Source organism: Phocoena phocoena, chromosome 16, assembly GCF_963924675.1.
Source record: "Phocoena phocoena chromosome 16, mPhoPho1.1, whole genome shotgun sequence".
NCBI classification, from domain to species: Eukaryota; Metazoa; Chordata; class Mammalia; order Artiodactyla; family Phocoenidae; genus Phocoena; species Phocoena phocoena.
Genome location: NC_089234.1, coordinates 584,060 through 611,066, shown reverse-complemented (window position 1 = coordinate 611,066; position 27,007 = coordinate 584,060). Strand labels below are relative to the sequence as shown.

The 27,007-nt window shown below is 57.0% G+C and overlaps 1 protein-coding gene across 1 annotated transcript in view; it reads right to left on the bottom strand.

The window, feature by feature from the left end:
• Positions 1–1,609: 1,609 nt before the first annotated feature.
• CFAP46 (cilia and flagella associated protein 46) overlaps positions 1,610–27,007 on the bottom strand; it is a 92,503-nt gene continuing 67,105 nt past the window's right edge. Inside the window, 19 exon segments of the mRNA XM_065894741.1 lie at positions 1,610–1,734; positions 2,506–2,586; positions 2,685–2,821; positions 3,692–3,773; positions 5,039–5,151; positions 5,667–5,769; positions 6,259–6,294; positions 6,365–6,425; positions 6,527–6,597; positions 13,047–13,208; positions 14,135–14,223; positions 15,016–15,140; positions 15,434–15,564; positions 15,724–15,800; positions 16,281–16,378; positions 20,938–21,108; positions 21,540–21,935; positions 23,550–23,738; positions 24,441–24,629. Of these exon segments, the coding sequence (XP_065750813.1) occupies positions 1,610–1,734; positions 2,506–2,586; positions 2,685–2,821; positions 3,692–3,773; positions 5,039–5,151; positions 5,667–5,769; positions 6,259–6,294; positions 6,365–6,425; positions 6,527–6,597; positions 13,047–13,208; positions 14,135–14,223; positions 15,016–15,140; positions 15,434–15,564; positions 15,724–15,800; positions 16,281–16,378; positions 20,938–21,108; positions 21,540–21,935; positions 23,550–23,738; positions 24,441–24,629 (2,436 nt within the window).

Sequence of the window (27,007 nt, the reverse complement as noted above, 5' to 3'; positions counted from 1 at the left end):
AGACGGGACGGTGACCAGGGTCAGTCAGCCTGGGACTTGGCATCCTCTGGCCATTGGGTGGCTTCTTCCATCTGCCACGTGGCCCCAGAGGTAGGCGAGGCAGGCAGGGGACTTGAGGCCTGGTTGGGGACATGACTTCTGTGCGGACACCGCACCTGTGCTCGGAGCCTGGCAGGACGGGCCCGGGAGCCCCAGGAACACCTGGGCGCCCTGGAGACGGCACCCGAGCAGCCCCGGGGCCAGCGGCCCAGACCGTGCACTCTGCGGCCTGGCCTCAGCGGATCTGGGGGGCTGCCTGCCAGGACCCATGCCAGAAGGGGCTCTGACCCTCCCCGGCCCCAGCCTGTGCGCCCTCTAGTGGGCTGGCTCCACCCCAGAGAGGCCAGGAGTGGGCTCACCCTCGACCCTCAGCCACAGACCTGGGGGGCTCTCGGGACGCAGGGTCCTGGCCAGTCTGCTGCCCACACGTGGGCCAGGCTGGCCTGGGCACGGTGTGAGGAGCTCTCCCGGTGACTGTGGCATCTGTCCTCCTGTGGCCACCTTCAACTCCAGCTGAGTGTCCACCTCTGGGGACAGTGGCCTCTCCCAGGGCTCACTTTGACCAGAGCGGTGACCACAGGTGGTGCCTGGACGTCCAGCTCTGGAGGAGGCTCTGCTGTGCGTCCCATAGCAGTGGGGGCTCTGAGATCAGCGGTGGGGCCCCTCCCCACTCCCGTCTCTGGAAGCTGCAGTCACCCTGCAGCCCGTGACGCCCTCAGCCTGCTGGGCTCAGCCTCCAAGGCACGCCCGTTCATCCCTTCGCCCTGCAAGCACCTGCTGGCCCCGCCACGGCCTGGCGCTGGACAGTGCCCCTCTCCAGGGATTCCCAGCCCGGTGGTTGGAGGTGACCACAGACTGTGACGCACCAGGAGTGGTCAGCGAGGAACAGGACAAACAGGGTGTCGCAGGCCCGCCCCCGCCTCCCCGAGGATCCCTGGCGTGTTCACACGGCCATTTCTGGTCCCGTGATTCAGGGGAAATGAGGTCCTGGACCCAGTCTGCCCACTGGCTCTTCCCGCCTGCCCTCTGCCCGGGACGTGAGTCCCCACCCTGTGGAAAGCTCTGGGCAGGGAGGGGAGGCCTGGGGGCTCATTTCACACAGCCACTTCCTCTCTTTGAGTTTTGAGGTGCTGGGCAGTGCTGGTGTGTGCGTCGGCCGGGGGTGCAGAACCAGAGCTGGTCCCCGCTTCCAGGGGCACAGAAACACAGCTCGGAGGTGACGCAGCTGTTTACTAAAGCACTTCAACAGACTCTGCCTCCCAGCGATTCTGGTCTAGCAGCCGGGGCACGAGGGGCCCGGGGGCCCAGGCCGCTGTGGGGTGGGCCTGGACGCGTTCCTCCCCCAGCCCGTGCTGCCGAGCCCCCCGAGATGCTCTCCTCCCGCCGACAGGGCCCTGGCTTCACCGTGGAGGGAGGAGCAGGCTACTGCCCCGTGCAGAACGGGGGCCGGGCGGGGTGGGGGTGGGCTCTGACAGCGCAGCCGCGGAGGAGGTCATGGGCGGAGGGGCCGGGGACACCAGGGAGGGGGATGGCGGATGGTGGGGACGGGCTGTGGGGAGGCGCGGCCCCATCACACGATGGCCTGGTGCGGCAGCCCGTAGAGGACCAGGTTGAGGGTGACGGGGAGCCGCTCCGAGCCCTGCGGCTGTGGCTGGAAGAGCACCAGCCTGTCCTTCCAGGTCTGCAGAGCCTCATCTGTGGGGAGAGCAGGCGGGCTTGTGAAACGCGGGGCTCACGGGGACAGGATGCCTGCGGCCCAACCAAGGCTCGCGGCGCATGCGGGGAGCACAGCAGAGGTGAGGGTGCTGCTGGCTCTGCCGCTGGTCGCAGCCCGGACGGGGACGCCGGGCGCGGAGGCAGCAGCCACAGGCCAGCGCTCGCCCACCCCTCACACCTTCACTCGCTCATCTGCTCGCTCGCTCCACAAGCATTTGTTGCTCGGCAACTACCTCGCGGGCACCCGTGGACCATGTGAGTTTTGAATTTGAAGCCCCTTTCGCCTTGTATATTTGAAAATTTCATGATTTAAATGACCCTGGGATAAACCTTTCTTAGTTACGGTAGATTCTCCAATCAACGTATCGCTAAAGCTCAGACTCCCTCGCGCTGCATTTAAGGTTTTTACACCAGAATCCGTGTGTAAGGCCGCTGCTACACATGGACTTCAGGGTTCCATTTGCCTTGAAGGAGGAGTGGGTGGGCTCCCCGCCTCCCAGAGAACACACCAGGGCTTTTGGAGTTTGTGGGACTTGAGCTGTTTTGAAGATGAAGATGTTCCAGTGACCCATGTGTGTTTCCGTAAAGACATTCGATGCCAGATCTCACTGGAGGCAGTGGTCTGTAGGAGGCTGAAGGTCTTTGTCAGGCAGGCTGACCTTCGGAGGCTGTGCAGAAACGGGAGAAGTGGGGGACCCCTGACCCTGTAGCCTGAGGGACGAGCAAGGAGGTAGGGCCGTTTCTAGTTACCGTGGTGGACAGTTTCACCGGTTCCCCTCTTCTGAAGGAGGCGGGTCGTTCTCCCGATCGGCTTGCCAGCTGTCAACAGATCTGGAGGAGAAGCAGCCCTTCAGAGGGCCCGTTAGCAGCCCACAGGCTTCCGGGAGCCCCGCGGGGCTGCAGGACGAGCGGCGGCCGGCACGACTCACCTTCCCACAGGATGCTGGCCCGCGTCGCGTTGTCCCGCAGGACCGTCGGCCACTGGTTCGCCACGATGCTCCTGACCCCCACCAGACTCAGGAGGACAGCCGTCTCGACGGGCCCCTCCAAGGACAGTCGGGGTGCACTGCGGGGGACCGAGCTCCCGTGGGCCGGGCCAGCACCAAAGGGCCTGGTCCGAGCCCTCCTCCACCCACAGCCCGAAGAGCGCCAAGTGTTGGACCGGGTATTTGGACTGACAGCTCTTAGGGCTCTCGAAAGAGCCGAGAATTCCTCCCCCGCCCCCGCCCCCGCCCCACACACAATTAAATACCATTTAACAAGAAAAGTCATTTCAGAGCCCTGCCAAGTCCCTCTGGGCGCTCCCAGTCATGGGGTGTGGGGCCAGGAGGGGAACCCTGCCAGAGGGTGTCCTCTGCTCCGCCCGCCTGCAGCCCACAGAGGCCCTGGGTGGGGGGGTGACAGGTGACACGGGGAGCCCTGAAGCCAGGGTGTCCTCCCAGTTGCCAGCCCTCTGCTTCCTGGCCCAAACCCAGCTTCCTGAAGTTCCAGGCAGGCCTGTGGTCTGTGCCGGCGCCGTCCATCCATCCCCCCGCCCTGGGACTCTGCCAGGCAGGGTCACCGTCCATCCATCCCCCCGCCCTGGGACTCTGCCAGGCAGGGTCACCGTCCATCCATCCCCCCGCCCTGGGACTCTGCCAGGCAGGGTCACCGTCCATCCATCCCCCCGCCCTGGGACTCTGCCAGGCAGGGTCACCGTCCATCCATCCCCCCGCCCTGGGACTCTGCCAGGCAGGGTCACCGTCCATCCATCCCCCCGCCCTGGGACTCTGCCAGGCAGGGTCTGGGGGCCAGATCACGGCATCCCAGCGGCCCAGGGGGTGCAAGGACAGTGCCCCAGGCGGACAGCCGTGGCTCATATGCCCCCCCAGGTTCCTCGTCAGCTGCCGGAGGCCAGGCCGCAGGCCTGAGCCCGAGCGGAGGGGACCCCGGGCACCTCTTGTTCTGCGAGGACTCCACGTGGCGCTGCATGCTCTCGCAGGACCGCGCCAGGTCCAGCAGCACCACCATCTGGCACTCTGTGGTCACAGGAGGGGCGGCTCAGTGGCGGGGCACCCAGGGTGAGGGCGCCGTGCCGGCCGGGGTGTCGCCCAGGGCGAGGAGGATAGCGGGAACTCGGCCTGACCCGACCGAGGCTCCGACCCCACTCGTCCCCGTCCTGGGTCGCGTGGGCTGCACGGGCAAGCCGGCCGTTATTTGCCTTGCCCTCACCCTTCACGTCCTCCTTGAGTGACCGGGCCGGGCGAGGGAGGGAAGCCCACCCCGGGGCCTGCCACAGCTCTCCCTGCCTCGCAGAGGGGTCTTGGCTCCCAGAGGCCACCCATGAGGCAGTCCGGCTTGCCAGGGGCTGGACGTCGGTGGCCCTGGCCCCGTGTGCCCACTGAAACGGGGCCAGTGTCCAAAATGCAGCTCTTGGCTGTGGGTGTGCGGAAAGCCCCACCGATGCTGAGGCCAAGCGTCAGGGGCCGTCCCCAGAGGGGGCAGAGCCTCCAGCTGTGTGAGGACAGGCCTGGCTGGGAACGGCGGGGGCACCCAGCGATGCTGTCACCCTTACAGGCGCCTGGGAGCCTATGATTTCTTCAGTGTCACTCACCGCTCGTCTGAGAAGGTCTAGAATTCAAGTTTCAGAGAAGCCTGTTTCTACCTTCTCCTGGGGTAAGAACGTGCGGACCCCACCCATATCGGCAGGGCCTGGGGAGGAGACGGGGTGACGGGCTGGGTTCAGGTATCCCGACCACGGACGGTGTCCACCTGTGCCACACACCCCAAGGGTAGGGGCCTCTCTGAGGGGTCCCTGAAAAGGTCCCCACTCAACCGTGCACAGTGGCCAGCTACCCAGCAATCCCCTCAGGAGAAGGTCACCTGAGGGCAGGCCAGACGACACTCACGGGCACCCTGGGGGTGGGCTGGGTGACGCAGGGGCCAGTGGACAGTGGGAGGGAAAACAGGGCCAGAGTGCCTGCATCTCAAGTAGAACAACTGGTGGGAAGGGGCTGTGACCAGCACTTTCCAGAAACACCCACCCAGTCTTCCTGCACTCTGCAGGCCCAGCCCTAGAGGGGTGACCCCTCCAACGTCTGACCCTGGCCAGGCCTCTCAGAGGAACGGAGGAGGGGTCCCCCAACCCAGGCCCCGCTGTGCCTTCCTAAAGCGCCCCCCCAGCCCTCCATCAGAGCACAGGGGAGACACCTGATAAGACACAGGGGCGCCCTGCTCTGTCCCCGTGTGGATTCGACTTGTGCCGGCGGGTCTGGCAGAGAGGCGGGCTTTTGGGGGGTCTCACCTTCCAAGTTCATGGCGGCCAACCTTTCTACCAATATGTGGGACAGGAAGCTCTCCATCCCGTAGAAGAAAAAGCCTCCGCAGCTGCCCAGCAGCTGCTCCCACTCGGCCTGGCTGCCAAGGGAAGGAGAGAGACCCGGGGTGGATGCCTGCTGGAGCCGCGGGCCAAGGGCGCGATCCGGAGCGGACTGTTCCCGCGTTCCGCTCCACACCCTGCCCCCGGGGCGGTTACTCTGAAAAGCTGCATAGGGTCTTCCATCCGGCCAAGGAGCCCAGGTCCCTGCCCCAGATGGCCCCGCCCCTCCTGGGCCCCGCCCCGACAGAGCCCCTCCCCTCCATCGCGCCCCGCCCTCTGGGGGCCCCGCTCCCTCCGCGAGGCCCCGCCTGGAGGGGCCAGGTCCTTGTGCAGGGGCGCACACACGGCGGGGGCCCAGGTCCGCATCCAGGATCTGGGGATCTAGGCGCCTCCGTGCACCAGAGGGAAGGGTCTGACAGGACAGAAGTGGGGGTCAGGGCAGGAGGGAACCTCGGCGGGACGGGGAGGGGGGAAGGGGCCGCATGCGGAGCACCCCTCGGGCTGGCGCACCGCAGCCACCGCAGGACGGCGTCCCAGGAACCCAGATGCCAACCTGGGAAACTGCTTCTTCCCCAGATGCCCCGCCCATCTCGCAGTGAACGTGTCTCGGAATCTTTCCAAAATTTCCCGGGTCACGGAGACAGGAGTCAGCATTTCTGCGGCCAGAATCGGATGGTGAGAAAACTTAGGAGCACCGCGCGCGTAGGCACGGGCGGTCCCGGTGCCCTTGGCGGCCCTTGGCGGCCCTTGGCGGCCCTTGGCGTGGCAGGGCGGCCTGGGCCTTGGGCCCTCACAGACGGGGGCCCCGGGGGAGTGGAAATCTTAGTACTCCTTCCCTCCTTTGTGGAGAGATGAAAACACCAGCTCAGCAAAAGAGGAGCTGAGGAATCCTGTCCCGCAGCCGCAGCCGCAGGCCCGGAGTGGGGCACAGCGTCGCCTCGGGCCCAGGTCACACAGCGGTCGCCCTGACTGGCTGCAGACGGTGAGGGCGGGGTCTGGAGCACACCGGGGTCCCCCTCCCGCCCACCTTCAGTGTAGCAGGAGGTGACGGAGGGCCGGGTGGCAGCAGAGGCCGAGGCACCCGGTCCACTATGCTCTGAGTGCTGTGGGCGGTGTATGGCTTGTGCGTGGGCGGGAGGGCTCACCTGGGCCTCGGGCCTCCTCGTAGGGGTCCACAACGACTGGGCCTTGGTTAAGGAGAAACAGGACCACACGCTCGCTGTCTGGGGCAGAAGCAGCAGCAAAGGATACATCTGAAGTTGTCCGCGTCGACCGCGATGCAGTGTGGCGGGGTGATCCGGGACACGACGCGCTGCAAAGACAGGCAGGGGCCCTTGGGGATGCGTCCTGGGGGCACGGCCGGACCTCGGGCCCCGCCCGGCTCTCCGCCTCAGCGGGGCCTCGACCACCTACCTTTGCTCCCTTCTTTGCTATGCCTCTCTTTCTGTGATCTTTACCTCTGCTCTCCTTTTTCACATTGCCTTCTGTTGAGACAATAACAAGAAGTGGTGATGTCCTGGAACCAGACAGGGGCCGTGGTACACGGCGTTCGAATGCTTTAAATGCCACTGAATTGTTCACTTGAAAATGGTTAATTTTATATTACGTGAATCTCACCTCAATGAAAAAAACAAGAAGTGGTGTGAACAGTTGATTTCCATTTTTGTAAAGTTGAAATGGCAGTAATCTCTCAAAGGTAAAGGCTCACAGGGTTGGGAAAGGCCCGGGCCAGGAGACCTCAAGAAAGGAACGGCCGCCAGAGGTTCCCGGGCCCACGCGGCTGTCCAATCACACACCACGCTGGGCACCTACCGGTGCCCCTGCTGAGCTGGGCCAGTCGCAGACAGCTGGGCCCTGCTGGCCGCTCTCCCTCTTGCCGGAGGGTTTACACCTGCCCCCGCTGCGCTCCCGTTCTGGTGAAGGTAACCGAAAATAATGCCAGTTTCCTTCATTCCCGTCCGGCCGCCTCAGAGATGTAAGCGCTGATGTGGGCCTCTCTGCCGTGTCCCAGCCTTACGGGGGCACCGCTGGGAAGCAGCTTGCCCTAGATTTGGACGGCTTTCTCCACCAGGATGAGAAGAACTCCTGGTTTGCTAAGAATTTCTATTACGGATGCATGCTTTTTTTTTTTTTTTTTTTGCGGTGCGCGGGCCTCCCACTGCTGCGGCCTCTCTCGTTGCAGAGCACAGGCTCCGGACGCGCAGGCTCAGCGGCCATGGCTCACGGGCCCAGCCGCTCCGTGGCATGTGGGATCTTTCCGGACCGGGGCACGAACCCGTATCCCCTGCATCGGCAGGCGGACTCTCAACCACTGCGCCACCAGGGAAGACCCGAATGCATGCATTTTATCAAATGCTTTTTTTCCTGCATCATCTTGGATGTTTATAAGTTCAATTTCCCTTTAATCTGTTCTTCTGTGATACCTGTAAGTTTTTAAGGTCAGACTGGGTGATGAAATGTTACATGTTTCTTTCTTTCTTTGCTACTCTTGAGAAGTTTGGGTGTCAGGGTCTGGACTGGCCAGCAGAAGGATGGCTTTTTTTTCTTCTACTTGGGGAGACATGTATAGACTGACATGAACGGTTTCTTGAAATTTTGGTAGAATTCAACAGAAAAATGGTAAAAGCAATATTTTTTGTGGGGAAATGTAAATGTATCGATCGTCCTTTCTTCGCTATGAGGCCGCTGGGTTTTCTTTCCGAGTCTCCAAGTATTTTTGAATATATTGTCAAAAAGTTGTTCCTAATATTCTCTTAAATCTCTGATGTGCTTTAGAGTTGGTGTCTCTTGTATTTCTCATATTGTTTATTTGTGCCTTGTCTGTTTATTTCTGGATCATTCTCACCCAAATGTGTCTATTTTATGAGGTTATTTTTTCCCAAATAACTAATTTTTGTCTTTGCTTCCTATTTTGTTTTGGGGTCTGTTCATGATCCTTTAAGCATTTAAAGCTAAAGGATCCTTCTAGATTCTGCTGTGGTAACATCCAGCCAGTCTTTGGCATTTCTATCATTGCTTCTTCTGAGTCCCGTGAGTTTTTAGAAGTCAGTGTTTTAAAATTTCCAGATGTATGGGAATTTTAAAAACCCGTCTTTTGGGCATTGGTTTCTAACCTAATCACATGTGGCCTCAGCCAGTTTCTGTGATTGTTTCACGTGCACCTGAAAAGAACGTGAGTCTCTAATTTTTAGACACAGGGCCCACGTGTCCATTAAGCCAAGTCTGTTAAGTGTGTTGCCCCAATTCTCTCTGTTTGCGCTCTTTCTGCTTGTCTGACCTTTCAGTCGTGGAGGCGTGCGGGAATCTCCCATCGCGGGAGTGGCCACCAGCCTCGCCCCCGGTGCTTGTTACTTGCTGCTTCCCGTATCGAGGCTCTTTGATCCTCCCACGAACTTCACCGCTATCACTGTGTGATGACCCTGCCCTACGGACGCCCGCGGCTGTAAAGTCGGCTCCGGCCGACAGTGCGATGGAGGCCCTTTTGGGGGCGTGCCCGCCCGGCGCCTCTTTCCACTCTTCTGCTTTCTGGCTTTTGTGCCTCCTTTCTGTTCAGGAGAGTCTCACGTGGCCGGCATCCTATCTACGCGCTCTTGTTGACTGTGTCTTTAGTCGGTAGGTGTGGTGCACTCACTTGTTCAGTTCCTGATCTAATGGATGGGCCACAGCACCTTTTTGCCCGTGGGTTCTCCGTCCTCCCTACTCCGTGTGTGCGTCTCCACCACTGGCTCTTTGTAACTCGACTGAGGGGTTGGTTCACTTGTTTTTCTTATTCATTTTCCCTCTTTATTGGTTTGCAATTTATACACCAGTTATGCTCTTTCGTGATTATCCTTAAAGGTTTGCCGTGAATATTTAACACTCAAAGGGCATTCCTCCAGCCTGAAGGGTTCAAGGCTCTGAGAACACTTCACTCTGGGACCTGCAGAATCCTTTTTATCCCCACTCCGTAATGCATTGAAAAGACTTCACTCACATTTATGCAGTATTTTTGTTACTTTATGGTGAGAGTTTGTATTAGGGTCTAGTTGCTGCTGTAACAAATTACCACGAATGTTGGGGCTTAAAACAACACCAATTTATTACCTTACAGTTCTGGAGGCAGGAGTTGAAAGGGGTCCCACTGGATTAAAATCCAGGTGTGAGGGAGGCTGTTTCCCTTGGGAGGCTCCAGAGGAGAATCGGCTCCCTTGCCTTTTCCAGCCTCCAGAGGCGCCACGAGCCCCTTCCGCTACCTCCGCACCCTCCTGCCTCCCTCTTTTCAGGACCCTGGTGATGACACTGGGCCACCTAGACAATCAGGACAGTCTCCCCATCTCAGGACCCTTCACTGAATCACATCTGCAAAGGCCCTTTTGTCACATCAGGGCACCTCCTCTTGGGCCCGGGGTCAGGGCGTGGGCGCCTTTAGGGCCGCTATTCTGCTAACCCCACCAGGGGGTGGTCTGCTCTTCCAGACAATGCTGACGGCCGCAGAGCGGTGGGGACAGGAAGGCCCTTTCAGTAAATGCGGCACGCACAGCGGGGGACTCACGTGGGAAACAGAGACCTGCCCCTTATCTCACACTGTGTGCAAAACCGATTTCGGATGGAAGGTACGTAAAGACGTGAAGGACAAAAAGAGAGACACATTTAGAAGACATCATAGAACCTTCATGATCTTCAGGTAAGAAAATATTCTTTATAAAAAGACCCCAAAAGCACCAGCTGTTAAGAGAAGATGGATTCATTGGAGTATATTCAAATATTTTGTTCACCAAGAGGTACCACGTAAAGGAGTGAAAAGACCAGCTGCAGACTGGGAGGACATCTGTAGTTCATAAAATGATCAGAAAATTTATACAAACCTAAAGAACAAAAGGCAGATAACCCAAGAGAAAAACTGGCCAAAGACTAGAACGGATTTTCACAAGTGAGGACATCAAACGGCCGATAAAATGTGGAAGGGCTGGGCTCGCCAGCAGCAGGGGCTGCAGATCGGCGGGGCTTGAGCCCGAGGCCCCACCCGCAGCTCCTGGTGAGCCCAGCACCGTGGCCTCTTGGGGGTGCAAGACCTGTTCTCTCTCCCATCCGTTGTATCTGGCCCATTAGCGTCCTTTTATTTACTCTGATTTCCTTAAAGAAGCATGTTTGGGACCTTGCGTTTCCATTCCCAAAGGTGATCTTTACCTTTTAACTGGGATGTTTTGACCTTGTACGGAGACTGTGATTACTGATGTGGTTGGGTGGAAACACACCATCTTGCTGTTTGTTTTCTATTTGTCCTGTCTCTTCTTTGTTCCATGTCCCTTCTTTTTTCTGCCTTTTTCTGATTAATCATATTTTTTTTATGATTCCATTTCGACTTCCTTGTTGTGTACTAGCCGTACCTCTTTGTTTCTGTTTTCAGTGGCTGTGCTGGTCCAGTACCCCGAGCCTCCATTCTCCACCCCCCACCAGCCTTTGCTGTCCAACAAGTTACATTTATATAATGCTGTAGAACCCCATGAAACGTTGCTATTATTTTTCACTCCAAGCTGTCAAAATCTTTTTTTTTAATTAATTAATTTATTTTTGGCTGTGTTGGGTCTTCATTTCTGTGCGAGGGCTTTCTCCAGTTGCGGCGAGCGGGGGCCACTCTTCATCGCGGTGCGCGGGCCTCTCACTGTCGTGGCCTCTCGTTGTGGAGCACAGGCTCCAGACGCACAGGCTCAGTAGTTGTGGCTCACGGACCCCGTTGCTCCACAGCATGTGGGATCCTCCCAGACCAGGGCTCGAACCCGTGTCCCCTGATCAGCAGGCGGACTCTCAACCACTGCGCCACCAGGGAAGCCCCTGTCAAAATCTTTTAAAGAGATTTTAAATTAAGAAAAAAGCTTTAAATATGGACCCGCCTAATCCCAGCTTCTGGTGTTTATTTCTCTGTGCGGATGCAGGTTCCCATCCTTTTTTCTCCTGCCTGGAGGACGCTCTGCAGCATTTCTTGTGGGGTAGGCAGGCCTGCTGGGGAAGAATTCCTTCAGCTCACCTATTTCTGAAAAAGTATTTCACCATTGTTTTTGAGAGTTATTTTCAAAAATATCTGCATTGACAGATATTTTCTTTAATAATTTAAAGACGTTCTTCACTGCTTGCATTGTTTCAGCCGAGAAGTCTGCTAACTCTCTTGTATTTGTTTCTGGATATATAATGTGTCTTTTTTCTTTGGCTGCTTGTAAAATACTCTGTCACTGGTTTTAATCACCCTGACTACAATGGTCCCTGGTATGGTTTTATTTCTTGTTTGGGATTCATTGAACTTCTTGGGTCTGCAGGATTACAGTTTTCTTCAAAATTGGGAAACATTGGCCATTATTAACTCAAATGTTCCCCCTGCAAAGACTCCAGTTACAGGCAGGTTCAGCCACTTCACTTTGTCTAACAGCTCACTGGTGTTCTGTTTCTGTTTTTGTTTTTTTTCAGTTTTTTCCTACTGACATTTCTTCAGCCTCACTAGTTTCTTCTCCTGTCGTGTCAAGTTGCATTAATGCTGCCCAGGGCATGTCCCTCCTCAGCAGAAGTTCAGTTCTGGTCCGTTTTACATCTTCCGTGTCTTTGCTTACCACCTCCTGGAACACGTGGATTATAGTTACAGGAACTGTCACCTGTGTCACCTCTGGGTCTGCTTTCGATTGGCTTTTCTCTTAACCACGGGTCTTTGCATGCCAGGTGGTTTTTGATTGGACGTCAAACATTTTGAATTTTTCCTTGTTGGGTCCTGGATTTTTAAAAAACTCTATCCATCTTGAGCTTTATTTCGAGATGCATTTAAGTTACCTGGAAATAGTTTCATCCCTTGAGGCCTGTTTTTAAGTTCTGTTGGTGGGACTAAAGCCAGTCTCCCTAGTGCAGACAGGCAATGCCCTCTGGTTCCTGTACCTGATAGCTGTGAATTATAAGATGTTCCATTCTGGCTGTAGTCTCCACACACGCTTGCACTGACCAGCTCTCAGCAGAAGACTGATGGGGACCCTCTGCAGGTCTCTACTCCCAGGACCGACTTGGGTGCCCAGTCCCTCGTCTCCTCACCTCGGGGAGACTGCCAGGCTCTGCCTGGTCCCCCCCGCCCCCGCCACCATGTGCTACAGCCTGTAGACTCTCTCCAGGCAGAAAGCTGGGGCTTACCTGCTTGTTTCTCTCTCTTGGGGATTGCTGTCCCCCACTGCCTGTTCTCCAATATCTGAAAACCGCTGTTTCATATATTTTTCAAATTATTTATTTATTTTTTGATGTGGACCATTTTTAAAGTATTTATTGAATTTGTTACAATTCAATATTAGCTCCCCGACCAGGGATCGAACCTGCACTCCCTGCATTGGAAGGTGCAGCCTTAACCACTGGACCGCCAAGGAAGTCCCTGTGTCATGTATTTTTGTCTGAGTTTTTGTTGTTCCAGCTGGAAGGGCAAATTTGGTCCCTGTCACCTCATCTTGGATGAAAACAAAAGTCCAATCGATCTACTTTTAATGTAATTTGATACTTATCATAGCGCAACATACATGCAGAAAACAGCACCAGTGTACATCCTGGAGAATTGTCACACCCCAGGCACATCCATGTCACAGAACATGCATGCCTGAGTCCCCAGCCACCCCCAGGCCAAGCCAGGTCCCCCTTGTCCTCTCCCTCATTGCCTCTCATCATCTGATTGATGATTAACTGTGTAGTTGGTTGGTTACCACCAGCCCCTCCTTTGAAACAGAAGTATGTGAGGCAAAAGCAAAGTTAACGTCCCTGTTCAGGGCACGTTCGGCACCTAACAGAGCACCGGCACACAGTAGATGTTCTCTGGATGAACCAGGGCCTCGAGAAGTATGGTAACATCTGGTAACTATTTTTTGACAAGAGTTACATTCTCTTATCGTGAAAGTCACTTAAATATTTGCATTTTAAAGTCAAGTATCAGTGTAGCTCTTACCTGTCTCCTTTCTATACAGGCGGTTCCACAGCATCTGGAGAGAAAACTCTCGTGACACGGAGGAGACCATCTCTTCATCGAACACAGAGAGACCTTCTAACGGCAGCTCCAGAAGGTGCCTGTCGGCGATCAGGATGACGTTGTCTGCGACCTCGGGCTGCACTGTGGGCGGGAACGCCAGCGGCTACCAAGGCAGCGGCAGACACCTGAGGGCCAAGCTCTGCCCCTCGCCACTGAGGCCGTCTGGCCGCTGCACAGCCCCCGCCCGGCGGGAGACGCGGAAAGGAGTCTGAGCCGGGCACAGCTCGCAGGCACTCCAGCGCCGTCTTGCGGGTACACGCTGGCTTTGACAGTGCGGCCGGGTCACAGCCAGGACCTGGACAGAGCCCAGGCCATGGGGACGTCGAGTCCCCTGAGGTTCTGAGGGCCACCCAGGCTCCGCGGCCTCACCAGGGAGCCCCTTCAAGGGACGAACATCTGCACGAACCCCCCTCCCCAAGGGCTGTCCAGGCAGGGGCCACGGCCTCTGGGGACAGCTCCGTTCGAGGAAGGGTAGTGGCGCTCCCGTGACACCATGGCTTCTCCAGCCGTCGGGAAACCGGTGCAAAGGCTGAGGCCACCAGACATGCCAATGGAATTGATGTGTTTGCAAAGTCAAGTTACTTAAAGTCCAGCAGGTTTTCATCTGGGAACGTTTAGGGCAGAAGCTCCGGTCACACAAGTGGTCACTGGGCTCCCAGCAGCTGTGCACACTCGGCGCGGCCTGGGACCTCGGGCACCGGGGTGGCTCAGCCACGGGGCAGGTGGCAGGGAGCAAAACAAGAGCATTTCATCTTCCACGTAGGAAAGCAGCAGACTGCTGACCCAGGAGACCCATCTGCCCTCCTGCCGTCTGACGTGCTCAGGAGGGTGACGGTGACGTCACCATGGTTTGTGCCCGGGCATCTGGCAGGGCAGGGGCATCTGCGGTCGCGTGGGCAGTGGCGGGGTGGCGCGAACCTTCCGGAAAAGCTGCCCCCGGTGGCCCCGCTGCAGCCACAGAGAGCGTGGCTCTGCCGGCCTGCATCCCACAGACGCGGACCTGGGGCCCCACTCACCCTGCGGCAGGGACTCTTCCCTCTCCTTGTCTTTGCCCTTGTATTTTCCCAAATCCGCAACAACTGTGGGAATCGGTGCTCTGAAAGGCAAAGGCAGAGATTCAGGTTTTAAAAACTCCATGAAAATCACTGAGAACAGGGACAGCATCTCCTCAGGCTGTTCCCACCAGGGCAGTGAGGGCCACAAGACTCTCCCGGCCTGCTGCTGGGGACCGGTCTCCTGAGATGGGGACAGGGACAACAGGCAGGATGTGAACACACAGGATTCAGGACGCTCTGACCTGCTGGCCAATCAGGGAAGTTCACCTGCCTGACCCCTCTACCTTCTCTCCCACCAAACACAGACCCAAGGGGCCAGGCACTTCACCGTGCCCTCCCCTCCTTCTCACACCCAGGCCAGCGGCTCAGAGGGTGGCAGGGGCCGGTACCGCGGGGACGCCCCCAGAAAAGGTTTCAAGCAGGGCCAGACTTCCTCCCGATGGCAGGTGGACAGAGCCCGGGCTTCTGTTCTCAAAGAGCCTGTGCACGTCTCCCGTTTAATCGAATGGTCCGATTCAGCGCAGAGAGAAGCCCACCAAGCCTACGGCGCTGTGGCCTCAGAGATGTTTCCACAAAGGAAACAGCTCTGACTTTCACATGCCCACAGCCAGTCGCTCAGCTGGCCCTGGGACTCAGGGAGTGCTTGCAGGCCGCACCCCCCAGCCTGCCCACCCCAGCCCTGGGTGTCCCTGTACCTGTGCACACCTGGGTGCACCTGTGGGGACAGAGAGACAACACGACCCTGCACCTCGAGGGCTCGGGCAATCCAGACGGCGCCTGCTCTCCGCACTCTCAGTCCCTGAGCTCCTCAGGAATCAGCCCTCGATGGGTACCTGGCTTCTGGGGGGCAGCTGAGCAGCGAGAACAGTGGCCTCAGATACTCCTCCATGGGCTTCACGACCTCCGCGAGCCTCTGCACAGCGTGTTCTTCCCCTCTCAGGGGCGCGCCCTCTGACTCCTTCTCGCCTCAAAGACAGCCGCAGTCAGAGGCGTCAAAGGGGAAGAGGGGCGAGACCCTGCAGGCGGCCCCCCAGGACAGGCCCAGCTCAGCAGCCAGCAGCCCCCCACGCCCGACTCCTCTGCCAGCATTACGGAGGCGTCTGCAACAGACTTGGCTCAAGGATTGGCCCCGTGCCTGGTCGGGGAGCCTGACCCGGGGTCCAGCAGCGCCTGGGGGGTGGTCCTCGCCCAGGCCTCCCCACCCTGCCCTGCGGGGTGGGAGCAGCCCTGACACCGGGCTCGGGGCCTCACCAAGCCTGGGCTCAGGGCCATGTCCTCACTGTGCGCCTCGGCCTGGGCGTGCTCCCGGAACTGCTGGGCACTGGCCAACAGGGAGGAGAAGGCGGCCGGGCTCACGGCCATCCGAGCCACCTTGCAGGAGCCTGCAGAGACAGACGCCGCCGCTGTCCCCACACGCGGCTTCGCAGAACACCCCCCGGGGCTGAGGGGACCGTGGGTGGGAACAGGTGCGCACGCTCGGCCTTGGTGCCGGTGGGCGCACCCTGCATGCACCCCGAGGGTGGTGCGCCGGCAGAACTCACCCCCGACCTGGAGCAGTTTGCCTTTGGCCGCAGGGATGAACTTGGGTTTCTCGTAGGCAGCACCGTAGAGATGGGTCCTGTTGGCAGGATGTAGGGTGGGGTCAAAGCCCAGCTCCGGGGGTCCCAGAGGAGCCCTGATGAGGCCGACTCTGTGCCACATACCACCTGCTGGGAACAGGAGCCTCCTCCCTGCGGTGCCCCAGCCAAGTCAGACACAGGGTTAAAACATGCCCCTGGGGGGTCTGTGTGCGGTGCTGCCAGAGGCTGGGACACCAGCTTCTCCCCAGACCAGTGGGTTCTGCGCCACTTGAGCAGTGAACTTCAGACCAGGGCCACGTGCTGGCGGGAGGTGGCACCGTGCCCTCTCCCCTCCCCAGGTCGTACGGGCCAGCCTGGTCATCGTGGCAGAGGGACGGTCGCCCCTCAGCTCCCCTCAGCGGGCAGCCCCCGCCGGCCTGTCTGTCCCTCGGCTTGGCAGCCCCGTGCTGTGTCCACAGGAACCTTAGCGGGCAGAAGCCTGGGTAGCAAGCCCGAGAACAGGAGAGAGAAGGCCTCACCTGTCCCGTGAGTGGTGCAGAAAGAGGATCCGAAAAGTGGGAGGGATTTCACTCAAGAAGTTAAAGTGCTGTTCGGTGACCCAGAGATTCTGCCAAGCCTGCGGGGGGCAGTCAGGAGTCAGCGCCGGGCGGCGGCTGCGGGGCCGGGCGCCGCCACAAGGGGGCAGCAGACGCACGCGGACTTCACCGCTGCCCCGGACACTGGCTCCGCCGGTACCGCCAGAGCCCGACCCGCCGCCGCACACCCGCAAAGGCACCGAGCCCAAAGGCGCACGGAAAAGCCCCGGCACGTCCTGCAGCACAGCCGCCGCCCTCTCCCCTCCCCGCGGTCCCGGCGCCCCCCGCGCAGACACCGGCAGGGCACGCGCAGGACCCGCGCTCCCGGCCCGCAGGCCGCGGGGTGCGGGGGCGGCCGGCGGTTCAGCCTGCCCGGGCCCGGGTCCCGCTTCTCTGCGGGGAAGGGTCCGCAGCGGGGACCACACAGCACCCCGCGGGCCGCCTCCCCAAAGAGCAGCGGTTGCTCAGAAGCCCATTCCCCACTTTCGGATGAAATGAGCTTCAGCTTTGCCCAAGCCGGCCAGCGTCGGCACTCGAGCCCTCGGAGGTGCGGAGGGGCTTCTGGGACGCTTGCCCCGGCGGCGAGCGGACACACGGAAGCCGTGGAAACGGCGCTCGGGAGGCTGCGGGCTGCTCACAGGGGCCACGGCCTCGCTCCGGGGGAGGCGCCGGCAGGCTTCCACAGCTCGGCGGCCCGCTGTGCGAGGCCCGGGGCCCCTCCGCGCTGGCGCACGTGGCGGCTGACCCTGCTGCCCTTTGCTGCCTGCAGAGTGTCCCATCGGTGAGCGCACCACTTCTCATCCCTTCTGTGGACCCTGGGCACCTGGGTGGGCTCCCTTTTTGGGCCAGAAATGCTGCTGTGAGGTCTGTTCTTTGGGGGCCACCGGCCGCAGGGGAGTTGCTGGGGGACGTCGCTTCCAAAGGGGCCACCGGGCACCACCCCCGCCGGGGCCCCGCCTCCTCTCCTGCCCTTGGGGCTTTGCACCTGTTCCCCTTCAGCCCTTCTGGTGGAGGTCTAGCAGTACCTGAATGGGGTTTTAGTTTTTCCATCTTCCTGATGACCAGTGAACTTGCGCGTCATTTACAAAGTTTACTGGCCACTTGGGTATCTTTTGTGAAATTCCAGTCTTGTGACTGTTTTCTGTGGGACAGTCAGTCTTTCTCCTGCCGAGAGGGGACACCTCCTGTCTACACACAGGACACCAGCCCCTGGCCCCTCGCGTGTGTTGTATCTCCTCTGGGGCTTGCCTTTTGACTCCTGGGCTATGGTTTTGATGAACGCAAGTTCTTACTGTCAGTGCAGTACAACTGATCATTCCCCCTTTGATGGTTAGCACCTGTCTCCTGCGTAGTAAGTCTTCCCTACTCCGAAGGCATGAAGAGGTCCCCTTAAAGCTTCTTCTGAAAGCTCTGCTGTGTTACCTTCTCAGGTAGAGCTGCCCTTCGTGCAGGGCTGCACCATCCGCTCTTCTGCCCTAAGTGTCGCGCTTTTCATCTGTCAGGTGTGGGTGGTGGGTCTGTTTCTGGGCGTTTTCTTGTCCCGTCGGTCATTTTCTCCATTTGTGTGCCAATGCCACGCTGTCTTACCTTCTATAGTTTTTAATACGTCTTGGTATCTTGTATAGTAAGCTGGCATTTCCTTACAGACATCTTAGTATGGAGCCTTCCCCCACAAATTCAGCTGCCTCTGGGCTTACCTAGTTCTTCTTGAATTTTCCTTAGGAAGGTTTGCAGTTTTCAGGGTAGAAGTCATGTGTATCTTTTGTTAGATTTTCCATAGGTATTTGATTGTTTTTGATGTTACTGAAAACGGTATTATTCGGACATTGTCATTGCTTGTTTGTAACTGGCATGTAGAGATACAAGTCATGTTTACAGCCTTCAGCAGTGACCTGCCGAATCTGCATGTTAAATCTGTTATCGAGAGACTATGACTTTCAAGGCCCACAATCATGCTGGTTGTGAATAACGTTTTACTTCTTCCTTTTCAGCGCTTCTGCCCTTTATTCGTTTTTCGAGTCTAATTCTTCCATTGAATAGAAGCAGTGATAGCTTTCTTGTGTCATTCTGACTCAAGGAGAAAATTTTAGTATATAGTATGATGTGGGGGTTTTTTTGCGGTACGCGGGGCTCTCACTGTTGTGGCCTCTCTCGCCGCGGAGCACAGGCTCCGGACGCGCAGGCTCAGTAGTTGTGGCTCAGGGGCCCAGCCGCTCCGCGGCATGTGGGATCTTCCCGGACCGGGACACGAACCCGCGTCCCCTGCGTCGGCAGGCGGACTCTCAACCACTGCGCCACCAGGGAAGCCCTATAGTATGATGTTTGATATGGACTTTTAAAGACATTATCAAATTAAGAAAATTATCTTCTATCTTGAGTTTTTGAAATCACAGACTGGTGCTGAATTTTGACAAATGTTTTTTTTGCATCTATCAAGATGATCTTATGATTTTCTCCTTTTCCTTCTGTTAATACGGTGAATTATATTGAATGATTTAAAAGTATTAAACCACGTGGAACACAGCCATTTGATCCTCATGTATTATCCCTTTTATAGTCGCTGGATTTTACTTGCTAATACTTTGTGTCCACGTTGATGAGAGAGATTTCCCTTCCATGTAACGTCCTTGCTAGGTTTCTAGTATCGAGGCTCACTGGGCCTCTTTAAAGACAGTTAGGAAGTATTCCTTTTATTCCTATCCTCTGGAAGTGTTTTGAAGGATTACTTCTTCCTTCAATGTCTGGAAGAACTTATTGGCGAAGCCATTTGGGTCTGGGATTTTCTTTGTGGGAATGTTTTTAATAAAAGGTTCCATTTCTTGAAGTGATATTATTCAGATTTTCCATTCTGTCCGCTTTGGTAGGTAATATTTTTGGAGGAATTTGTCCATTTCATCCAAATTGTTAAATTTATTAGAGTAAGGTTATAAAAAGTAGTCTCTTATTAGCTTCTTGATGTCTGAAGAATCTCGTGATGTCTTTTTATTACCAATACCGAAATTTTTGTTTTCTTTCTCTTTTTTCTTTATCGGGTCTTTCTAAGTGTTTATCAATTTTATTAGTCTTCTCTTTGGAACCAACACTTGTCATGACAGATTTCCTCTGCCGTAAGTGTGTTTCAATTTCGTGGCTTCTGCTGTTCTCGTTCTTATTTGTTTTCCATTTTTCTTAGGTGTTTTTACTCTAGCTTCTTGAAATCACAGCTTAAATCACTGTTTTTAAGACTCTCTTTTGTATTCGAGGTATTTTCCCTCCACGCCCTGTTCTAGACGAGTCCCCTAAGTTTTGATATACAGTATTTTTATTCTCTAAGTCAACTGAAAATATTTTCTAAATTCCATCGTGAGTTCCTCTTTGACAAACTGATGATGACGGACATGGTTAATTTCACGGCAGTTGTGTGTTTTACAGGTACCTCTTAGTTACTGATTTCTGTATTAACTTCCTTGTGGTTAGAAAACAAACGGAATGACTTCAGTGCTTTGGAACTTGTTGAGCCTCTCGTGGCCCAGGGCTGGTCACGCTGGTGCAGCATTCCAGGCCAGGTCTGTCCAGACCTCCGGCACTCACAGACGCCCCACACGCTTCTGCAGGCCACTGCCTCTTCATCTGCTCATCGTGCCAGCGGCCAAGAGGGCGGCCGCAGCCTCCCCGCAGAGCCGGGGGTCTGTCTGCGGCTGCTCTGTCTCTGGCAGTTCTCTTTTGCGCCTTTGAAGCTGCATCACTGGTGCTCACGGGTTCAGGACGGTGGTCCGCGCTGCCTGGCTCCTGGGCCGTTTCCCTCCAGTAGGGCATCTTAGCAGAACGCTCACTGCTTCTCACCTGGTAGTGTTTTCACGGTTCATGTACTGCTTCTCACCTCCTCCAGGCTGGCCTGGCCCAGAGCAGCCTGCACCCCGTCTTGCCTCCGCCCCGCAGGAGGGAGGATTCCCGTCCCTGGGTCACGGCACTGGCTCTCGGCCTGGTGACTTTTTTGGTTGTCACACCTGGGGAGGTGCTGGAGGCCAGGCTGCTGCTAAACACCCACGGCGCACAGGACGGCCCCACCACAGAGGGTCATCCTGTCCTCAGAGGTCAAAAGGAGGAAAGCAGCCTGGGTCAAGGGATATGAGGTCGGCCCATGCAAGTAACCGTGGAAGCCCCGTGAAGGAGGAGGGCATCCGGGCCTGTTTTCTTTGTTGAGTTGCATCAAGTTTAATTTCTTTAAATCTCCAATTCATATTTGCTAGCCCAAATAAAAGCAGAGGTGCTATTAGCTACCATGCTCTGCAAATTTCCTTCAAAATTAAACTCTAAGACTCGACTGAGTATAAAACTTTCCTTCAAACACAGTGAGGGCTGAAAGCAGAGCCCCGGGGTGCTGTCCCATCGCGGCCTGCTGCAGCCCCTGGGCATTTGTACTTGCGAGCTCGCTGACTCTCGCCGTCACCGAGGAGGTGGGCTACTATCCCCCCACCGGGCCCACGAGGAAGCTGCAGCTCAGAGAAGTTGAGTGACCCTCCCAGAACCACACAGCAAGCCAGGATTTGGACTTGGTCCGAGTGTGTCTGCAGAGCCGCGGGGCCAGGGGCAGGGGCAGGGGCGTCCCTAGCTCGGTCACCTTGGATATGGCGGCCAGTCTCTGCTCCACGCTGGCAAACAGGTTGGTGGACGTCCTCTCCTGGCGCCTCAGCCTGTGCCGCAGCTGCAGCAGCGCCGCCAGCTGGGAGCTGCTGGTGTCGGCCGTGGCCGTGAGCAGGACGTCTCGCATGCCCTCCGAGGCTGAGCAGCTCTGAAACAGACCGCGGAGGCTGCCGAGGGGCCCGGGCGCCGTCCAGCGCGGGTGGGCGCTCAGGTGCTCCTCCTGGCGGCCGGCACAGCCGCGGGGCGAGGCCAGGCCGGACCTTCACCGCTGTGCCCGCAGGCCTGCAGCTCAGGACACGGGGAGGAGGGCTCGACGCTCTTGCCCTACGTCGCAGGAACACGAGCTTGGAGGGCTTCCACTGCTCGTGCACCCGTGAGCCTCCGGGCAACCTCGGGGGGCCGGCCCCCTTCTCCTGGTGCCCACGGTGCTTCCTCCAATGAGCGCCACCCTTGAGGCAGAGCCCAATTGCAGCCTGGCTGGCAGGGCCACCAATGGAGGGAGCACCGGGGTCTCAGGGACCCTCCTTCTCCCCGGTGGCTAAGAGGGACCTTGTGGAAGGCGCCCAGAGCAGAGCGCACCTGAGACAGCGCCAGGAACTGGCAGGTGGCCGCGGGGTCCAGGGTGCCGACACACTCCACCATCTCCAGGCTGGCGGCTGCGGCGATGTCCAGGAGGTTGCTGCCCAGGGCTACCTGCAGGCACTGCAGCAGCACCTCGGACGCCTGGGCCAGGTACCGCTGGGCCAGCGCCATCCTCCTCTGCGGGGAGAGGCTCAGGCTCAGGCCAGCTCCGCGGGCAGGGCGCGCCCGGGGCGGGGCTGGGGGCTGGGGCAGGGGTACCTTCAGATCCCAGCCTTTCCTGCTGTGCCCCTCGGGGGTGGCCCTGAGGGCCAACAGGCCGCCGTAGGACCCCTTGCGGTCCTCGTCCTCCTGGATGCTCTCCAGACATTCGCGGCTGCTCAGCTCAGCGCCCCCCTACAGAACACACACCTCCAGTCGGCCCGCACGTCAGCACGGACGCAGTGCCTGCCGTGGCCAGGCGTCTCTGTAGGACCCCTGGGTGAGGGCGCTGTGGGCGCTGGGCCGGCATCTTGCTGATTTAGGTGACCAGCAGGACCCTGGCCCAAGAGCCTGGCGTTTGGCACGTGAAGCCAGGGTGGGGCCTCGGCGTGCTCAGGTCAATGGCCTTCTGTGCTCACTCCCCTTCAGTCCTTCAGAATCACCTCCCCCGGAATCGGGCCGGCCAGGACCCGGGGAGCCAGCTGCCAGTCTGCCCCAGGGGCCCGGGGGGCAAAGGCACAAACAAGGCCCTCCTGTCTGCAAGACAAGCCCCCCTGACGGGGTCCTCAGGGTGCCAAGGGAAACTGCCTAGGGGGCAGCAGGCCCAGGAGGACTCGGGTTGAAGGGGAGCCCTGGGTTTGAGGGGACATGACACGAAGTGAGGCCTGGGGGGCACGTTTCCCCAGCGGCCCCTGCGAGTTGGGGTGTGGTGAGGGCCGCTTCATAGACGGGACGCCCGCTCAGAAAGGAGCTGTGTATCTGGTCCACGTCTGCCTGACTCAGAGCCTCCTGCTCTGGTGCTCAGTAAATACTGGTTGGACAAGGGGCCAAACGCCATCAATTCACTCAAATGTGAGTCACGTCCTGCGGCCTGGAGACCCAGGACAGACAGTCACGGGCTGACCCCGGGGCCTGCACACCCAGCTGGGTCAGGGAAGTGGAGGCACCAGCCCCAAATCACACAGGGGTGCGGCGCCTGGCTGCTCGGGGCTGGGGGGTCTCCTAAAAGAGCAGGGTCTACGGGGATGAGCCTGGCTGCACCGCCAAGCAGGTGCCTTCCAGTTGGAGGAGGTGGCATCTGCAGAGGTGGTTAGGACGGTGACCTGGAGCTTCCACGGCCAGCGGTGGCAGTGGCTGTCACCAGAGCTCCTTCCGGAGGGGTGCCAGGCCTGCTGGGGGTGGGGAGTGCTGGAGAGAAGGGTGTGGGCTTCTGTGCACTGATGCAGCTGCTGGGGTCAGGGCTTCACCTGACTGTATGGGTGGGGGAGGGGAATGAGGGGGCGGGGCTGGAGGGGAGGGAGGGGGTGGGGGAGGGGAGGGAGGGGGGAGGGGGAGGGGGAGGGAGGGAGGTGGGCGGGGCCCCCCACTGTGCTATAGGATGCAGGCCCAGTGCTCAGGTGCAGGCCAGACGCCCAGGTGCAGAGCTGCCAGGGTGAGGGAGACACCAGGGACACCCACATTTGGGGTGGGGTGGGATGCCCCACTTAGGATGGGTCCGTCCTGCCCTCTGACCAGGACCAGCCGTGTGCCTGCCCTTCCTCTCCCACCTGTTCTTTGCAAAGGGCGGCCGCCCCTCCTCGGGCCTGTCCCCAAAGTCCCTGTCTCCGTCCTTCCCTGCGGGCCCCGGGCAGGGCTGCTGCCGCCCTTTCCTTCCTTCCATAGCCCACATCGCCCTTCTTGACGGGGATGATTTGAGACCTGTTTGCTACCTCAGTTCTTACTGAGGTCAGGTGAGCTCTAAATATCTTGTTTCTGTTTTTTAAGCACAGGTGGTAGGTTTGTGAACCAGCCAGAAGCAGAAGCACGTACCAAGAGGCTCTCCTCCCAGTAGAAGGCGGGGCGCAGGGGGTCTGCGTGCACGGCCAACAGGTGCAGGGCCTTCCCGGCCAGGCCCAGGAGCTGGGCGCGGAGCTCCACGCAGCCGGTGCACAGTGGCTGCAGGCTCCCCAGCTGGGCCAGCACAGTGTGCGCCAGGGTCCGCTTCAGGGTGAACCACTTCTTCAGGGACACAGACCGCCTCAGTTACTCCGCCTCCGCCCCGGAAACGCAATAGGCCCACCGCTGCTGCCGCTCCCCAGCGGGACCCACCCTCTAACACCCCATGCGTTGTGGCGAGGGTCTCCAAGGCTCAGGTGTTGGGAGGGTCTGAAGTCTGCTGATGGAACCTTAATTTGGGGCTGACTGACAAGGACATGAGTTTGTATGCAGCTCCATTTCAGGACGAATTTGATCCGTTTAGAGTTACATCAAATTAACTTGATTCATACTTCATGAAATCTAAGACAACGTCTAAAATGCCAGGACATGTTTCCCTAAAACAAATATTTTGCAAATGTAACTTATTTTCTTAACAGACTGCAGCTGACCTTTATGGACTCCTTACTGTGACGACATGACCGTCAGAGCAAACTCGCGCCTTGGGAAGGGAAGCCGTCTGTGCACAGGGGGTCTCCCCCTAAGTACGACCCTGCTTTCATTAGCCAGTTAGACGGGACTGCTGGGACCTGCCGGGAGCTGTGGGGGCAGGGAACCCACTCTGAGGGTTCAGAGACCTCAGGGGGAGGCCTGTGAAACCTGGCCTCCTGGACTCCCACTGGCTGGTCTGCACTTCAGGCACACGGAGGTGGAGGCCCCACTGCAGCATGACAGCCCCCGTGGGTGGGGGCCCCGTGGGACCGGTGAGCGTCTGTTGACGGTTACCAGGCTGACAGAAGTGTAGTCACTGGGGCTCTGCAGGTAGTCGGCCAGCAGCTTGTCCACGGAGCGCTGCTCCAGCTGCCGCTCCAGGGTCTCCTCCCACATGAGCTGGAGCATGTCCAGACACACCTCCACGAGGCTGAGCTTGAGGTGCGCCAGCCTCCTCACCAGAGGGGTGCTGACGTGCTGCAACTGAGACGCGCGCGCGGGCAGTCACGGCACGGGCGCTCCCACCAAGGCTCAGCCTCCACCCAGTCAGCCCCGACGGGCGCGCGCGTTCTGACGTACTGATACCCACGAAGATGATGGCTGCACCCTCGCCCCCAACCCCCCTGCCCCCCCCCAACCTCCTCCTTCTTAGGCAAACATGTGGCTACTTTCTGAGTCTACAAGTTAGCTTGCACTTTCTCGGATTTTACATGAATGGAATCGTATAGCATGTACTCTGCCTGGCGTGCTTCACTCAGCGTGGTTACGTTAGGGTCCATCCACGTTGTTGCCTGTATGTTAATCCCTTCGTACAGCCGAGCAGTGTTCTGTCGTGTCGATGCGCCAGTGTGTTCACCCACTCGCAGTCTGGGGCTGTTACAGATACCACTGCTGTGAGCATTCATGCACACGTGTGTGTGAACACGTGCTTTCACGTCTCTTGCGTAAACAGCTAGGAGCGGGATGGCTGGGGCATACGGCGGGCCTGTGCTTAACTCTTCAGGAAGCTGCCAAACCACCTCCCAAGGTGGCTGCACACGTTGTGTCCCCACGGGCAGCGCAGGAGAGTCCCAGTTCCTCAGGTTGTTCAAATATTCAGTGCGGTCGGTCCTTCAAGTTGTAACCATGTTAACAGGTGTGCAGCGGTTTTTCACTGTGGTTATAATCGGCGTTTCCCTGACTCACTAATATCATTGGCCATCTTTTCAACCTGATTATCTACCATCCACGTATTTTCTTTGGAGAAATGTCTGTTCAAATGTTTGGTCTGTTTTTATTGGGTTGTTTATGTCTTACTAAGTTTTGAAAGTCCTTTGTATACTCTGGAGACAAGACATTTGTCAGATAAATGATTTGCAAACATTTTCTCCCAGTCATTGACTTGTCTATTCATTCTCTTAATAGTGTCTTTTGAAGAGCAGAGTCCAATTTATAAATTTATTGTTTGATGGATCATGCTTTTGATGTCACACATAAGAAATCTTTGCTAAACCTAAGGCTGCAAAGGTATTTTCCTGTTTTCTTCTAGAAGTTTGATAGTTTTAGCTCTTACATTTAGGCCTGTGATCCATTTTTGAGTTAATTTTTACATATGGTGTGAGGTAAGAATTGAAGTTTATTTTTTGGATGCGGATGTCCTGTTACTCCAGCACCACTGTTCTAAAGATGGACTTTGTTCACTGAACTCTCTGCACCTTTGCTGAAAGTCAGTTTTCTGTCTCTGTGCGTGTATCTTACGTTCCACTGATGTCTGTGTATTTTTAACCCTAAAACCACACTGTCTCAGTTCCTGTAGCTTTTATAGTGAGTCAAAATCAGGTGGTGTCAGTCTCCGACTTTGTTCTTCTTTTTGGAAGTTGTGTTGGCTATGTTAGGTCTTTTGAAATTCCATATAAATTTAAAAATCACTTTGTCAATTTCTAAAAAACAAACAAACCCTGCAGTATCCTGATCAGGATTGCAGATAATTTAGGGGGGAACTGACATCTTAATAACTCCAAGTTTTCTGCCATGCACTTGATATATCTTTTCATTTATCTAGGTATTGTTTAATTTTTCTCAGCAATGTTTTGTAGTTCTTGGGGTACGAGTTTTCACTTTTTTGTCAAATTTCATATTTATGCTGTCATAAATGGTGTTGTTTTAAAATTTTTAATATCCAACTGATCATTCCTAGTATATGGAAATATACAATTAATATTTGTATATTGTGCTTGTATCCTGCAACCTTACTAAGCTCATTCCTTAGTACTAACAGCTTTCTTATTTTGTAGATTACACAGGATTTTCTATACAGACGGCCATGTTAGCTGTGAACAAAGACAGTTTTACTTCTTCCTTTCCAGTCTGGACGCCTTTAATTTCTTTTTCTTGCTTTGTTGAATTGGCTAGAACTCTAATAAAATTCTGCATCAAAGTGGTGCAGGACGCATTGCTGTCTTATTCCTCACCTAAGGGGAAAGCATTCAATCTTTCAACATGTGAGCTCTAGTTCTTTTCATAGATGCCCTTTATCAGATTGAGGAAGATCCCTTCTATTAATAGTTTGCTAAGAGTTTTTTTTTTTTAATCAGAAATGGATGTTGGATCTTGCCAAATGCTTTTCCTGCATCTATTAAGATGATCATTTATTTTTAATTTTTAAAAATATATGGTGAGGGCTTCCCTAGTGGCGCAGTGGTTGACAGTCTGCCTGCCAACACAGGGGACATGGGTTCGGGCCCCGGTCTGGGAAGATCCCACATGCCGTGGAGCAACTAGGCCCATGCACCACAACTACTGAGCCCGTGAGCCACAACTACTGAGCTTGCACGTCTGGAGCTTGTGCTCTGCAACAAGAGAGGCCGCAACAGTGAGAGGCC